Genomic DNA, 10,305 nt, shown 5'->3' with positions numbered 1-10,305 from the left:
TTGAAATTGTTTTATTCAAGTACAAAGTTGATTCTCAACAAGAGCTTTAAATTTTACAAAAGGAAGGAAATACATCAGATTTTTGAGCAAGAGGATAAACCCAAGAAAAGCAACTGAAATCATCAATAAACACGACATAGTAGCGAAAGCCACCAAGGGAGATGGAAGGAGACGTCCAGACATCGGAGTGAACCAACTCCAAAGGTGACAACGATACTTAAGAGGAGGGAGCAAAGGGCAGCTTCTTGGATTTCTCATATTGGCAGAATTCACATACAGAATTTTTATTTGTAGAAGACGAAACTGGAAGATTATTGGAGCTGAGGACACGAGAGATGACTGGAGAAGAGGTGTGGCCCAACCGAGCATGCCAGGTATCAAAAGATGCAGACACGCCAAGAAAGGCAACGCAGGAACGAGCTTTGTTGAGAGAACAATTTTGTAATTTTATTGGGTAGAGGCCGTTGATACTGGGACCATCAAGGAGTGTTTTGCCCGTCAGATTGTCCTTTATAAAAAAATTGGAGCCAGTTAGTATTAAAAAACAATCATTGTCTATACAAAATCTATTAATAGAGAGGAGATTGGCTGCAACGTTAGGACAATGTAGAACATGGGTTAAGAGAAATTTGGATTGAGGAGTGCGAAGAGTGGAACATGTGTTCTGAATCTGGATTCCAGGCCCATTACCTACTGCCACTGTATCTTTGCCAGTGAATGGGTGCTGTATTGCAAAGTTCTCGATATTAGCCGTGAGATGGGCCTTTGCCCCACTGTCAGCATACCAGTCATCATCCACGAGAGCATTGTTCTGAGCAACCATGGCTGCTAACTGAGTCGGTGGGTGGCGTCCCTGATATGTGTAGTCCATACGATGGAAACAATCCAGTGCCTGATGACTAGATTTGCCACATATCTGGCAAGCAACACGTGGAGTAGCAGAGTTCGACTAAGGAGCTCCAAATGGTGGTGGTCTAGAGGAAAATGAGTTGCGGGGCTGCTACATGTGATGTGGAGGGACGAGCATGTCTTCTTGGGGAAAAGGAGAGTGAGCCAATTGATTTTCTGTTGAAAAATGGAGGAGATTGCCTTTTGTTAGAGAAAAGAGCAAATGAAGTGTTACTCGGTGGAATAGAACTGTGTTGATTTTCCAAGAAAATCTCATGGGACAGTAGTTCAGCTTGGAATTCTTCAAAGGAGATTTTATCCTTTCGAGTGGCAAATGAGAGAGATATGACAAATGGGCCGTATGAGGCATTGAGACCACTAATCACATACGAGATTAGGTCTTGGTCATCAACAGGCTTGCCTGAAATGGCAAGTTGGTTAGCATACTCCATGGCAGACTGAAGATATTCAGAGCAGGACTTCGACTCTTGATGAAGGTGTTGAAGTTGCCGTTTGAGTTGAGCAACCCGACATGGGGATTGCGAAGCAAATTTTGTGGCAAGGGAAACCCAAGCTTGGCGGGAGTTATTTACACCATACACCGTCGCCAGAACCTTCTCGGTAAGAGTGGCATTAATCCAACTCAAGAGGCTTTGATCCTTCTTTGTCCATATGACAAAGGCAGGATTAACAGTAATTGTATCTTTTCCTTGATCATCAGGAAGAAACTGGTTTGGGCACGGTTCAGAACCATCCACGATGCCCAAAAGATCATTGCTTCGTACAACAGGGAGAAATTGGTTGAGCCACATAAGGTAATTGCGCCCATCAAGTTTGACAGAGACAAACATAGTGATATTGGGAAAGGTAGAGGCAGCAGTGTTCGAGGCCATTGAGAAAAGGGAATGAAGCGGGAAAGAAAAAAAAAAAAAGAGTAAGAAACAGGACAGGAAACAGAGACAAGGGCTTTGATACCATGAAACAATTGTATTCTCAATGATGTATTTCTTCAATATACATGGCTATTTATACACAACGTGTGTGTGACTTTACAAGGGAATAGCAATGAATAATAAATTTCCTTATATAATTGATTGACTATTTTCCTTCAACAACCAAATTCTCTTTACTGCTTGATTATCCTTTCCTTGTATGGTTGTCTTCTAGTATGGTAGGAATTGATATTTGTGGATCCTTTCTTATTGTAGCTTGATGTCACGGTAGTCATGGGATGATGTCCATGATCTTCGGCAGACTTAGTGTTATCTTTTTCTGGAAGGAAAGTTGCTTCTTGATAAGGTGTAATCTTGTCGACAGGTGGAGATGGGTTAACACTGTCGGTCCTTTTTATGTTTTTTTTTTTTTTTTTTTTTGTTTCTCAAAATTGATTTAACTTTTAAAAATTATTATTGAATTTGTAATATATTATTATTAAATTTTGATTAAATAATGATTTTAAATATCACATCATTTTTAAAAGGAAACAAGAAAAACTTATAATATTACATACTCCTTGAGTTTCATCTTTCAAGATAAAATTGTATGTGAACATGTTAAGTCAATTCTAAGATCGAGTCATTGGAGTTTTTATGCGGTTGTTGTGATAATGAAAGCACTGACGACTTTTCATGAACATATCTCCTATGAACAAATCCGTGATGCTTTGTAGTTTTTCATTGGATTAGTCTTAGAGAAAAGGTCATATCTCGTGATTATATGACATGGACGGAAGCAAGCTGATCCAACATAGATTCTACATTTTGGAATGAAGCTTTCAAAGGCCTACAAAGTCATATTTCATTAAGTTTTGTCAATTTCAATGTAGACCGTGTCAAAATGGGATGCAAATAGAATTTTGAAGAGCTGGATAGACAGGGACATTCCAATCCTAATACAAACTGAAGCTTTCAAAGGCCTACAAAGTCATATTTCATTAAGTTTTGTCAATTTCAATGTAGACCGTGTCAAAATGGGATGCAAATAGAATTTTGAAGAGCTGGATAGACAGGGACATTCCAATCCTAGTACAAACTGAATTTGGAATGAGGTGGTTCAAGAGAGTTGAATTAGTGCGCGTCCTAAATCTCTGTTCAAATTTAGTAAAGACACCCGAACACTTTCAAGAATTTGTGGTCTGGTGATCGATAGAACAAAAGTTGGAATGGGGAATTTGGTGTTGTGACAGAAGACAGGGGATTCGATTTATAAGATAACACACAGATTGAAAAGCATCATCCCCAGTGGCGGAGCCACATATGACTTTGGGGGTGCCGTGATTTTTTTTTTTTTAATTTTTCCCAAAAATTTTTTTTTTAAAAAAAAAAAAAATTCCAAGGATGCTGCTACGTATGGTAAACTTTAATAATGCCAAAACTTATTACATATGTATGGTAATAAAAAAAAATTCCTTATCTAATACATGTGTATGTTAACTTTAATATCCATATGATTGTTTATTTTGTTGTTAATGTTTATAAACTTTTATTGTCTCTTACGAGGTCGTGATTTAACCTGAAAATTTTAGGTTCATGAATAAATTAAACTTTAGGTTTATGAATTGATTAATTTAACTTGCTAAGAGCTTCAATTTAGATTCAGTACTTGATGAGTATGTACTTCTAAGATACTGTAAAGTGTAGTTCTAGACTTTTTTTTTTTTGATATATATAGTGCCGACATGTTACATTTCTAATATATCAATTTAAGCACATATTTATGAACTTTTATAAATATTTTTTTGTAATGCATATATTATGTGAATTATCAAATTTTTAGGGTGGAAAAAAATTTTAGGACGTAAAAAAAATTTTAACGGCACCACCAATATGAATTGTCTGGCTCCGCCACTGATCATCCCAAAGATCTTTCGCAATGTGATCGTGTCCTTTAATATGAAGGACGAGGCCATTGGTGAAGTGGCTTTGCCTAAGAGTTTACAAGGGCTGGACCACTTGAGCTTTAGTGTGGCGCTACTTGATGGGTTGCTTGCGATTGTCCCTCGTAATGAATTGGGCAATGAGGCGTTTCAAGCCGTGTGGGTGGTGAAAGAGTATGGGGTGGCGGAATCTTGGACTAAGCTTTTTGATGTTCCAATTAGGAGATCTGAAAATGTGTTTGGCTTTACAAAGAGTGGTGAAGTTCTAGTGCCCAAGGGTGGAGGGTTGCTTTCTTTAGGGCCAAGTAGCCGAGGTTATGTGGATCTTCACATTTGTGACACACGGGAGATTTTTTTGGATACTTATGTGGAGAGCCTTGTTCTACTGCGATAAGACACAGTTCCGGGGCGACAGGGGGAGCTCGTCTAGTGGTAGTTAGGGAACAAAGAAATGCAAGTAAAGGCACAAAGAAATGCAGGTAAAGGCGAGGTACTTGATGCATGTTTTTCCACATTGTACTTGTTACTATAAGTTCTATGCGTCTTATTACTATAAGTTCCCCATTCTTATCACTATGCTTAGAAAGCATGACTCTTCATCTTTTTCTACTTCCATCTTATGGTTGATATTGCTTATTATTTGTTTATTTGGGAACATGTCGTTTCTTTGTAATGGTTAAACATCTGATGGTTCTTCTCTTTCTACTTACATTAATTCAGTGATAAGAATTTTCTGAACATGCGTCATATTGAAATAGGGAAGCATCTAATGAATATCTCGGATAATGGTACCGATTAAGTTTGATTAGAGCTGTTTTGGATGAACATCAAAATTGCATCTCCCCCCATTAAACCCTATCTCCATTGAACCAAAGAGAAGTTCAAGGAGCGTGCTATGTGTAACAAGTCTGATGGTGATCTAAGACTTGGGCCTCTAATCTAATCTAATCTAATCTAATATCTAATATAATATAATATAATATAATAGGAGAGCTTTAAGTAGGATGGCATATCATTCCTACACGTGGCGACTAATTTTGAATGACATGTGTACAGTTTTAAAATTCAAAGTACCCTTTTAAGTGAAACGTTTTAAACAAAATTTTAACAGTTATTTAAAACCATCGTTCTTCTTCTTCTGTTTCTCTCGCTTCGATTCACAAACAACTTAATGGACTTTTCTTATACTCCGTCTCTTCCTTCTCTTTCTAACTGACGTTCTCTCTCCCTCCATTTATTCTCTCTTCTCTATTTTCCTTTTCTTTCTCTAACGCAGGTTCTCTATCTCTCCCTCTCTCTCTGTTTTTGGTTTTAGCAATTCTCTGTTTGTTTTTTTTTGGCTTGCTGCACAATTGAAAGGGGCGATTTTTAACGCTGATTTGGGTCTTTCTCTTCCGTTCGGAACCAAAAGAAATTAAAGCACAACCAAATGGCGTTAACGCTGATTTGGGTCTTTCTCTTCGGTGGCCAGTGTTGGCGCCGTGATTCTGTTGTTATTTTGTTATGATGGATTATTTCCCTGTTTGTTTTCTTTTGTAGACAGAGTTGGCATTACAATTGTGCTGGGCCACTGGGTATAAATTTATGAAAACGTTTCATCTGGGTATAAATTAGAATAACCTTTACTCTTTGATATTCTATGTTGGCTACATGTTATTGACTATATATACCTCATTTGTTCCCTTCGGAAGTCATCCAGGTCTAAGGCAGAAGGCAAAACATGCATGGATTCCGCATGAAAGTTCCCAAAAGGGTTATGTGATTTATTCACTTTCCTTCTCAGTACATGTTAAATTCAGTGCTATCAATTTCATAGAATGTGTTTTGTTAGATAAATGTATCATAGGAGCATTAAGTTTTTTTTTTTTTTGGAAACTTCACTTACCCCCCATATTTTCGCGTTTTTTGCAGACACCCTCCCATTGTTCAAAAACTCTCACTTCCATGTATCAAAGTTTTAGTTTCGTTCAACCATTAGGATTTTTTGTGAAATCCTAACGGAAGGGGTCGCACATGCCGCGCATGTGGGAAAAAATTATTGAAAGCCCCGTTTTACCCCTGAAGTCTCTTATTTCTTTCCCTGCTTCTACACCATTTAAATCAAAATCTTCCTCTTCTTTTTTCATTCCACTTTTCTTCCACATTTTTCTTCTTCTTTGGGCAGCCCCGCGTTTCTTGTTCTTCTTCTTCGTGCTAACCATTTCATCATTCTGCTTGGTTATACCCATTTGATACCCATTATGGATCAAGCCGAGAGTGAAGTCAGTGAAGTGATCGACACAGGAACATGTGGGAGGAGATCACGCATATTAACAGCATTCACGCTACTGAATTTTGGTAAAAGGTTTTATACATGTGCAAATTGTGTGGTAAGATTTATTTTGGCATTTTTATTCGGTTGGGGATGGTTACGGTTTTTAGATGTGTACTTGCTGCAATTTTTTTGCTTAGCCGAAAATGTGGGCGATGTGTTTTGCTGAAATTTGTTTGGTTGGCTGGGTATTTGACTTGGGAATTTGGTGAAATTTTTTGCTTCGCTAGGTATTTAACCTGGGAATTTGGTGAGATTTTTATGCTTCGCTGGGTATTTGAGCTAGGAATTTGCTAAAATTTTTTTGGTTGGCAAGGGTATTTGAGCTGGGTAGTTGCTGAAATTTTTTTGGTTGGCTGGGTATTTGAGCTGGGTATTTGCTGAATTTTTTTTGGTTGGCTGGGTATTTGAGCTGGGTATTTGATGAAATTTTTTTGGTTGGCTGAGTATTTGAGCTAGGTATTTGCTGAAATTTTTTTGGTTGGCTGGGTTTGAGCTGGGTATTTGCTGAAATTTTTTTGGTTGGCTGGGTATTTGAGTTGGGTATTTGCTGAAATTTTTTTGCTTGGCTGGGTATTTGAGCTGGGTATTTGCTGAAATTTTTTTGCTTGGCTGGGTATTTGAGCTGGGAATTTGCTGAAATTTTTTTGCTTGGCTGGGTATTTGAGCTGGGAATTTGCTGAAATTTTTTTGCTTGGCTTGGTATTTAAGCTGGGAATTTGCTGAAATGTTTTTGCTTGGCTGGGTATTTGCTGAAATTTTTTTGCTTGGCTGGGTATTTGAGCTGGGAATTTGCTGAAATTTTTTTGGTTGGCTGGGTTTGAGCTGGGTATTTGCTGAAATTTTTTTGGTTGGCTGGGTATTTGAGTTGGGTATTTGCTGAAATTTTTTTGCTTGGTTGGGTATTTGAGCTGGATATTTGCTGAAATTTTTTTGCTTGGCTGGGTATTTGAGCTGGGAATTTGCTGAAATTTTTTTGCTTGGCTGGGTATTTGAGCTGGGAATTTGCTGAAATGTTTTTGCTTGGCTGGGTATTTGCTGAAATTTTTTTGCTTGGCTGGGTATTTGAGCTGGGAATTTGCTGAAATTTTTTTGCTTGGCTGGGTATTTAAGCTGGGAATTTGCTGAAATGTTTTTGCTTGGCTGGGTATTTGCTGAAATTTTTTTGCTTGGCTGGGTATTTGAGTTGGGAATTTGCTGAAATTTTTTTGCTTTGCTAGGTATTTGAGCTGGGAATTTGCTGAAATTTTTTTGCTTGGCTGGGTATTTACTGAAATTTTTTGCTTTGCTGGGTATTTGTTGAAATTTTTTTGATTGGCTGGGTATTTGATTCATGAAATTGGTTGTAATATATTTTGATTCATTTTGAGGTTTAGTTTGTGATATATTTTGATTCAAGCTAGCTGAGTATGGTTTAAGGTTTAGTTTGTTCATGAAATTGGTTGTGATATATTTTGATTCATTTTGAAACACTAGGAAGGATTTGGAATGAAGCATTTTTGGTTGATGCCAAATACACTATTTTTGTCCAGAAACAGTGCTAGTGGCTTATGGTACATTATAGTTGTGTGAGATCTTATTTTATGTTGATCTGATTGTGCAGAATTTTGACAACCATGGATGTGGGTTTTTCAAATGGGTAGATATGGATATTTGTCAACATGGTAAGCGAGTGGTTTCAAAATTGTTTGAGTGGCACGAGAATTTGAAGACTGAACGTGCGCAAATTGGAACAACAATCTTGAATGAAATTTTGAAATGCAAGATTGAAGTTGTTGAATATAAGGCCAAAATGGAGGTTGCATCTGCTAATTTTGAAATGCAATTACAAGCGCAGAAGAACAAATTTCATGCAAAGGAGATGAAGTACCGGTTTGCCTTAGCATGTTCATTTATCCTCCTTGCTGTATTGATGTTTTATCCCGTGTCTAATAGATATTCCTCAACGTTGATGTTGCTCTGAGCATGTAATGAAATGTGTAATGCAAACCCTATGATGTAATGTATTTTGTGGTGTTGTTGTCCACTTTTTTTGTGTGAGACAAGTAATTTACATAGTATTGTTTTGTGCGATACAAGTAATTTACCTACTGTTGTTGTGTAAGAAAAATAATTGACCTACTATATTGTGTAAGACTTGTAAAATAGTGTAATACTTGTAAAATTGTTTTGTAAAATGTTAACATCCAAAATAATTACCATCCAAGAAGCCACAACATTGGCAAAGAACATCAACACCAAATATTACAATCTGTATGCATGTCACAAAATAATTACATAACATTCATTAACCTATCTTCATGTCACAAAATAATTACATAACATTCATTAATAATATTATAAAGCCACCACATTGGCTAATATGGTGAAGACAAAATATTAGAATTATATTTGTCTGGCTTTATGTCACAAAATAATTATATTCATTAACTCACAACCTACATCCAACTCGAAAACATTCATGGTTGCCATATTTTCTGCTTTCCTTTCCCCTTTCCCTTGTCCCTTTTTGCATTTTGTTTACCTTTAGGTGGAATTGTTTCACTTGGGGCCACCTGGGATTTGGGTATGTCAAAATCAAGGGGGGCAACCCTAAAGGTAAAACCACCTGCCCGTGGAAGTCCCCAAGCACATAGTGGTCTGCCTCCTGGAATTTTCGATGGTCCAGTAGGCTTACTTGTGATATCGATCGTCAGCTTGCCCTTGCAGTTAGGGTCCCTAACACTACCAGCGTCTACCCTCAAATCACCAGCAGCTCTTGATCTTGTGGCTAACCCCAACAACTTCCTCCTGGTTCTAACTGCAGGACCCGCCTGCAGATTTTAAACAAAATAATATATTAGATAATAAATTCAAAATCAGCACATACAACGTCTTTAATAACGCCTTCAATAAATTTAAATCAGCACATACACTAAATAATAAGGCTTACATTAGATTGGCTATTACGAAGTTCAGTTGGAGCACAAGTTTGGGATGTGTGAAGTTGAGTTGGAGCAGATGGTTGTGCATGTGGTTGGGGAGTAGTAGGAACAACCTACATATTTTTGAAAAAATAATGTCACTTGCACATTTTTGTTATCAATACAAAATCAGCACATCACAACGCCATTAATAAATTCAAAATCAGCGCATAACAACGCCTTCAATAATGAATTCAAAATCAGACACAACAACAACTTCAATAAATTCAAAATCCAAAATCAGACACAACAACGCCTTCAATAAATTCAAAATCAGCGCATAATAACGCCTTCAATAATGAATTCAAAATCAGACACAACAACAGCTTCAATAAATTCAAAATCAGTGCATAACAACGCCTTCAATAATGAATTCAAAATCAGACATAGCAACAGCTTCAATAAATTCAAAATCATCACATACACTAAATAATAAGGCTTTACATTGGATTGGCTATTACGAAGTTCAGTTGGGGCATGTCTTTGGGATGCGCGAAGTTGAGTTGGAGCAGTTGGTTGTACACTTGGTTGGTGAGTAGTATGAACAACTTACATATTTGTGAAAAAAGATTATGTCACATTTTGTTTTTACTATCAATTTTAAATCCGAACCTACAATAAACAAACAGGACTTACATCAAATTGACTAGGAATTTCAGTTGGGACAATTGATTGTACACTTGGTTGGGGAGCAGAAGGTTGTGCAATCTAGCTCACACTGCCTGATTCGGTTCTATCATGGCTAATACCAACATTGGTTGCTTGACCTCCTCTTTGCCTTTTTGTTCCAGTACTAGTTGATGTACCTCCCCTTTGTCTTTTTCTTCCACTTCCTGATGTAGCATTAGATGACTCATCCAACTACAAAATAACATAAAAAATGATTACCAATGAATGACTAAAATTAACAAACAACATTAGTAAGACAATTTCACAAAGACCATAACAAGAGAGTATGCAGTTAAAAATTACCATATCAAGATTCCAATCAACTCCTGCAGTGGATCTGTAGTACTCTCATACTTGTTCTCTTCTATCATCCTGCCTCAGCCTTGTAGTGCATGTTCTCTTGTTGTGACCCCATTTCTTATAGTGCCCACACTGGTTTTTGGTTCCTCGCCTCTTGATGGCGTTTGGATTTTTTAGCTCCTCAGCCCCTCTCACTCTTACCTTCCTAGGTCTCCCAGGAGCTATCCTTGCCGTTGGTGGTTCGATAATCGGTTGATTGCTCCTAGGTAGGGCTGTTAAGTGAGCGAAGCGTCTCGCGA

The 10,305-nt window shown here is 37.4% G+C and overlaps 1 protein-coding gene across 1 annotated transcript; it reads left to right on the top strand.

The window, feature by feature from the left end:
* The first annotated feature begins 3,713 nt into the window (after positions 1–3,713).
* Positions 3,714–4,157, top strand: LOC132181800 (F-box/kelch-repeat protein At3g06240-like). Its single transcript, XM_059595031.1, has one exon. The coding sequence runs from the start codon at positions 3,714–3,716 to the stop codon at positions 4,155–4,157; it is 444 nt and encodes a 147-aa protein (XP_059451014.1).
* Positions 4,158–10,305: the final 6,148 nt, after the last annotated feature.

This window comes from Corylus avellana, chromosome ca5 (assembly GCF_901000735.1).
Source record: "Corylus avellana chromosome ca5, CavTom2PMs-1.0".
NCBI classification, from domain to species: Eukaryota; Viridiplantae; Streptophyta; class Magnoliopsida; order Fagales; family Betulaceae; genus Corylus; species Corylus avellana.
The sequence above is the reverse complement of the archived record's forward strand: the minus strand, read 5'-3'. Positions and strand labels throughout refer to the sequence as shown.